Source organism: Babylonia areolata, chromosome 2, assembly GCF_041734735.1.
Source record: "Babylonia areolata isolate BAREFJ2019XMU chromosome 2, ASM4173473v1, whole genome shotgun sequence".
NCBI classification, from domain to species: Eukaryota; Metazoa; Mollusca; class Gastropoda; order Neogastropoda; family Buccinidae; genus Babylonia; species Babylonia areolata.
The window spans coordinates 31,478,560-31,485,611 of record NC_134877.1 but is presented as its reverse complement, the minus strand read 5'-3'; the positions used below and the strand labels follow the sequence as shown (position 1 = coordinate 31,485,611).

The window sequence follows — 7,052 nt, the reverse complement described above, 5'->3', positions numbered from 1 at the left end:
TGATTTGCATAATAAATGTATCTACCGACGGGTGCAATAGTCGACTGGTTAAAGCGTTGGACTTACAATCTGAGGGTCCCGGCTTCGAATCTCGGAAATGGCGCCTGGTGGGTAAAGGGTGGGGATTTCCGATCTCCGATGTCAACATGTGTGCAGACCTGCTTAGTGCCTGAACCTCCTTCGTGTGTATACGCAAACAGAAGGTCAAATACGCACGTTAAAGATCCTGTAATCCATGTCTGCGTTCGGTGGTTATGGAAACAAGAACATACCCAGCATGCACACCCCCCCCCCCCCCGTCCCCCCGAAAACGGAGCATGGCTGTCTACATGGCGGAGTGAAAACGGTCATGCATGTAAAAGCCCACTCGTGTACATGCGAGTGAACGTGGGAGTTGCAGCCCACGAACGAAGAAGCAGTAGTATCCACCAAGATCATGGAGTGCATGTGGAACTGAATAATGTGAACTGCCACAAACTTGTGAATTCAATTCAATTCAATTCAAAATACTTTATTGTCTGCTTCACCCAAAACCTGAAAATTTTCTTTAGGCTCACTTAAAATAAAATAAAATGCCCGTCAGCAAAAATCAAAGAAACTACTGACACACCCTTCACTTATCACCATGCACACATCAATTATTATGTAAAAAGAAAAAAAATATGTGGGTAAGATACTATTACATTATGATTCAGAGTGTAAAAACTGTGTGTGTGTTGCGTGTGTGTCCGTGCCTGTGCATGCATCGTTTAGAAGTCCATATCACTTTGTAAACAAATCGATCAATCGATCAGTTCAACGTAAGCTCCAGCTCATCAGTCAACCCATCACTGGAGATTGTGAATTATACATACCATAAGCATGTAAACAGAAAGTCCGCATCACTTTGTAAATGAACCTGTCGATCACTCAATCAGTCCCTCCATCGTAAGCTCAAGCCCCTCAGTCAACAACATTACTAGAGAATGCCAACTGCCATAAACTTGTAAATAGATAGTCATATCACTTTGTAAATAAACCGATCACTCAATCAGACCCTCGTAAGCTCAAGCCTATCAGTCAGTCCATCAATCCATCCATCCATCCGTGCACCCATCCATCCATCCACCCACCCACCCATCCATCTATCTACCCATCCATCCATCCATCCACCCACCCATCCATCCATCCATGCGCCCACCCATCCACCCACCCGTCCATCCACCCACCCATCCATTCACCCATCCATCCATCCACCCACCCACCCATCCATCATGCAGTCAACACACGTTCAAACAGCCGTGATGGCATCCCTCTCCCTCATCACGCTGAGAATAGCTGACTGGGACAACTCCGGCAGACCCGCCGCGACGCTGCTGGAAATCAGACCGCACCGCTCCGTCGCACGCGTGCTGCCGCCGCTCTGACGCCTGTAAATCCCAGAGAATGTGCAGGACGTCGCGCCGCCGCTTCTAAAACCGCCGCCGCCGCTGGATGGCAGCCGACACAATAACCGGCGAAGGTCTCGTCGAAAGTTGGAGTTGAGTAGTCCATAGATGACGGGGTTAAGGCAGACAGAGCTGAAGGCGATCAGCATACTGCTGGCGTGAATCAGGGGGAAGTTTGTGTGTTCGAACATCTGCAAAGATAAAAAAAAAAAAGTTAAAAAAGATGAATAGAGAACGTTAGGTTGTAAATTAAGACTCATCGAACATCTGCAAAGGTGAAAAGAAAAGGTTAAAAATTATATATGAATAGAGAACGACAGGTTGTAAATTAAGACTCATCGAACATCTGCAAGACAGGTTGTAAATTAAGGCTCATCGAACATCTGCAAAAGTAAAAAGAAAAGGTTAAAAAATATATATAAATATCTGAGAACGTCAGGTTGTAAATTAAGACTCATTGAACACCTGCAAAAATAAAAAGAAAAGGATAAAAAAGATGAATGGAGAACGTTAGGTTGTAAATATGAATAGAGAGTATCAGTTTTGAAGAAACTTGTGCAATGCTGGTTAGGAAATAATGCCAATATTCGTTTGATTTGCAAAGCATCGTGCTCTACCTTTCATGCAAGACTTACGGCCGCTCCCTCTCTCTACCTTTATTTCTTTGAGGCGATCGATGGTGTGATGGCCTTGTACCTGTTCGTTTTGGTATTCTTTGACTTTTCTGAGGATTTCCGATTTTCCTAGATGTAGGCCGCTCGTTGTTGATGCGTTACCAGCAAGTCTGTCAGCTCGCTCATTTCCCTTAACACCTGCATGTCCCGGGCAGTATGACCATGCAAGTTTTTTAATCTGAAAGTTGCGCATTGCCTCATGCCACTCTGGGCTTCCCATTCCACTTTCAGTTTTCTGTATGAGGTTCATTTGAATCATGGCATGTTGGTTTCCAGGCATATGGATAGATGATAGCCACTGGAGAGCATGTGTCACAGCTTCAACTCCCATCGTTAGACTGGAGGTTGTGACTTTGTAGGCAGCATTCTCTTCCCTAATTGTTTTCCCATTTTGTTTCTCAGTGAATCCCCAACCGGATTGGTCTTTGCTGACTGAGCCATCTGAGTATATGATGATGTCCTCTTCTTTACTGTTTTCTTCTATGAGAAGCTTCACTTCTGCATCAGTTTTGCCCTCTGGTCATTCCTGAAAAATTCTTCCTAGAGTGGGTGAAATGGCTGTGTTGAATAGATGATCGAGGTTTTAGGGGTTTTCTTCCCATTCTTTTGTTTCTAAAAACAGAAAACGTTAGGTTGTAAATTAAGACTCATCGAACATCTGCAAAAGTAAAACGAAGAGGTTAAAATAGATAAATAGAGAACGTTATGTTGTAAATTAAGACTCATCAAACATCTGCAAAGGTGAAACGAAAAGGTTAAAAACAGTATATGAATAGAGAACGTTATGTTGTAAATTAAGACTCATCAAACATCTGCAAAGGTAAGAAGAAAAGGTTGAACACAGTATATAAATAGAGAACGTTATGTTGTAAATTAAGACTCATCAAACATCTGCAAAGTTGAAAAGAAAAGGTTGAAAACAGTATATAAATAGAGAACGTTATGTTGTAAATTAAGACTCATCAAACATCTGCAAAGGTAAAAAGAAAAGGTTTAAAAAAATAGAGAACGTACATTAGGTTGTAAATTGACTCGTCGAACATCTGCAAAAGGTGAAGAGAAAAGGTTAAAAAACAAAAACAAATAGAGAATGTTAGGATGTAAATTAAGGCTCAGTTTGATGAGAAATATCTACGTTTCAAACAATAAGTTAATCTTCAGGGAACCGTTAACATTGATTTGATTCATTTTATGGCATGGTCTCTTTTAATTTATTTTCCTCTCTTACTCATATTTCAAATAATTATGTGTATGATTGTGGGGATGTTTGAGTGAATGCTTTTAGTGCTGTTGCATGTAAAGCGCACAGAGCTCCAAGAATATGTGCTTTAGCAAGATGTCTTGATAGATAAATAAATGAAAAATGAAAGATGGAATTATGAATGTCCCTTCTGTTCGAAGATTCAAGATTCAAACTCGGACGATGCATTGTGCATCGGTTACAGGCGTGTGACACGTAACAGGATGACAGATAAGATGAGAGGGAGAGAATGCGAATGCGAATGCGAAATGTTTATTCAGATTTAGGCCTAAACCCCTAACTGAAGGGGAAATCATATACAAAACAACCAACCAAAATTATAATAATACAGAGTCTAGTATTTTCTCTTGATATGGTTATAGTCTTGAAATTTCATAATGATACTATGATTAAAGTTATAACCGCAGGTAATCGTTTCAAAGCCTTGTAAATGTAGAACACTACATTACGTAAAACAATCTCATTTCTAGATGACATAAGCAAATCAAATCTGAAGCGACATGGGCTACTATGAAACTGGTTGAATATATTTCATCCTTATGTCATAAAGGCCAGGACAGCAAAACATAAAATGAATTTCATCTTCTTCTGAATCATGACACAAACGACAATGTACTTTATTAATTCTTCTTTCGCTAAATCTAAATCGATGGCAGGCAATGTGTGTGTGTGTGTGTGTGTGTGTGTGTGATAGAGAGGGAAAGAGAGAGAGAGAGAGATGAGGAAAATGGGTTCAACATACAGCATATACGCGCGTGCGCGCTGCACGCAGAAATAACCTGTTTCAATCATACGTATACTTTCACACTCGGAAAATGAATGTGCTTTTATTTTACTTACTTACGCTATGGAGTGGCCCCACCTTTAACAGTATAATGGCCAATGGCCAGGTGTTTTGGATTTATATAATTATATATAATCCAGGTAGCACTTCAGGACCATGATTTATTTTGTATCCAGTGCGACCGACACCTGACGTTATACAGCTAAGCATCGAGATTCAAAATAATTTCATATTTATCCAGCCCATCCGAAACCATCCAGCCCAATTGTCGAACTCATCCTTTACTGATCTCTTGTGTTGGTCAGGGTGATAATGTTCCAGATGAGACAATGAGCTGAAGTTTCGTGTGCAGCATGCACCTATCACATGTATAAAAAAAACACACACCCAAAAAACGAAAGAAAACTAAGCGAACAACAAACAACTATTCCACAAGTCAATCAGACGAACAGCCCATTTGATCGCTCACTCACAAACTCATCTATCTACCCACTCAGCCACTCGCCAATGAACCAACGAATGAACGAACAAACATAAAAAGCAACCAAAACATCAAAACGAGAAGACACAACAGAAAGACATAGGTGAACAGAGACAGACATAGAAAACGAGAGTGTGTATCAGATTCAGACAAGAGAGGCATGTCATTCAAATCACAACACAGACAGACAGGTGTCTCCTCAGCTCCTCACGTGATAGTCAAAGGAGGCCAGGGCGTTGACAAGGTGCAGGGGAAGCCAGGTCACGGCAAAGGCCACCGCCATGCTGCTCAGCATCATCATGTTCTTCCGGTGCCGCTTCCGCTTCCGCCTCCACTGGGTGTCCGCCATCCGGGAGGACGACCCCCCGGCCACGATGCGCATGCGCAGGAACTTGCCGATGAGGAGGTGGAGCGTGACGATGGCGGCGAGCGGGGAGAGGTACTGCAGGAGCAGCACGAAGACAGTGTAGACGGTGAGGGAGGACTGGGACTGCCACTGCTCCAGACACACCGTATACAGCACGTATCCCCCGAAGCCCTTCACCTCCTGCAGGCGGTGCACCAGGAAGATGGGCAGAGCGATGGACACGGAGGCCCCCCAGATGACCGCCAGGCAGGGGCAGGGGGTGGCCCACAATACCCGGTGGCGGAAGTGGCCCGTGCTCATCACAGACCGGTAACGGTCCACGGCCAGCGCCACCAGCGTCAGGGTGGACACGAACACGTACACGGTCTGCAGGGACGGCACCAGCTTGCACAGCACGCTGCCAAGGGGCCAGTTCTTTAGGACAAGCCTCACCAGCGTCAAAGGCTTGCACAGCACGCAGGTCAGGATGTCCGACAGGGCTAGGTTCAGGATGTACCAGTTCCGGCTGGACTGCCGCCACCCGTTTCCGATGATGATGAAACACACCAGGCCGTTGCCCACCAGGCCAAGGACGATGAAGACAACGAAGAAGAAGATGAGGCAGGCCTCTGCTGCGCTGCTGAACCAGTGGTCCTCTTGCTGGTAGTCCATGGACACTCGCAGAAAGTCGTCTAGAGAGTAGTTGCTGGTGAAGACGTCGATGTTGTACTCTGCATCCAGCATCTCCAAGAGATACGAGTAATCAGCCGCACCCTCCATGTTCACTGTGTATCAGATGATGTGATTATATGCTTCCTGTATGGAAGATATGAACGCAGTAATGCTTTATCAGTTTCTTAAAATTTCGAAGGACATCTTTAATGTTCCTTGCTTTTAAGACTTAATTGAATTTCAACGCATTTCCACATTGGAAGGTATAAAAAGCATTGTTCAAATATCAGAACTAAAAGCACCGGTGCTATCTGTTAAAGTATACAAACATTGAAAGAAGTATTTCTTCTGTGTTGGCTTAAAGTTGAAAAATAAGCAACAATTCTTGAAATTGCATTGTGAAGATCCGTCAGAGAGTTCATCGACTGACTTTTTTCTCTGTATTACAGAAGCCTGTCTGGTTTAAAAAAAAAAAAAAAAAAAGAAGAAAAAAAAAAGTGGTTCAGATATAAACATGGAACTGTTATGCTATCCCCGGTCTATACAGTTAGGAAATGAGTCTGTCACTCTGGCTCATAAGAATGGAGATGAACTCTGCTGGCGGGTTCTTCTGTCGGAAGAAAGCCACAATGGTGGGAGACGTGTGGGAGATAACCCACAGCACTCAGTGGACCTCGCTGCCTCAGGTCGCCAAAGGTGGGCACGGCCAGTTATGATCTGCATGGAAACAAAAAAAGAAAAGTAGAAAGTTTAAAAGAGTGTAGTAACGTGCGTTGCATTATGCCAGTGACATTGTTAAGCGATATAATCTCTCTCTCTCTCTCTTCAACTCCCTCCCCATATCCCTCTCTGCATCTGTTTCTGTCTGTCGGTCTTTTATATATATATATATATATATATATATATATGTTATATATATAGACATATAATATATATATATATATATATGAGTGTGTGTGTGTGTGTATGTGTGTGTGTGTGTGTGTGTGTGTGTGATAAAGGAAGAGTTGTTTATCTGCACACGTTTCCCTTCATCATGGTATTCAGTTTAACAATTTAGTCAACTAGAAAGCATCTCTTTATAGATCGAAATAAAGGTTACCTTTACACAAAACTCTCTCTGTGTCACTGCTCATGTGCCTAATAATGCTTGGGTCGTATAGCTAAGCTGACAAGCTACCTTGTATGAAACGCAAATACAAAATATTCTTTACCAATTTAAAGATTTCCTTTTCGCGAACCATTTCTCCATTTCGTTTTCTTTCCAGTTTCAATACCCTTCGTGTGCAGATTTGGAAACTTTTGTATTGTGTATTTTCGCGGAGATTGAGAATTTACACACTGTAAATGATGCTTCTCGATTATGTACCCTGCTGTCAAGACAACGCCATTTGGTCTGAAGGGGAA

The 7,052-nt window shown here is 42.8% G+C and overlaps 1 protein-coding gene across 1 annotated transcript; it reads right to left on the bottom strand.

Annotated features, from left to right (window-relative positions):
- Positions 1 to 1,270: 1,270 nt before the first annotated feature.
- LOC143277219 (QRFP-like peptide receptor) lies at positions 1,271 to 5,753 on the bottom strand. The gene is made up of 2 exons (XM_076582010.1): positions 4,839 to 5,753; positions 1,271 to 1,618 (listed from the first exon to the last, which is right to left on the bottom strand). Exons 1-2 carry the CDS (start codon positions 5,751 to 5,753, stop codon positions 1,271 to 1,273), a joined length of 1,263 nt encoding a protein of 420 aa, XP_076438125.1.
- Positions 5,754 to 7,052: the final 1,299 nt, after the last annotated feature.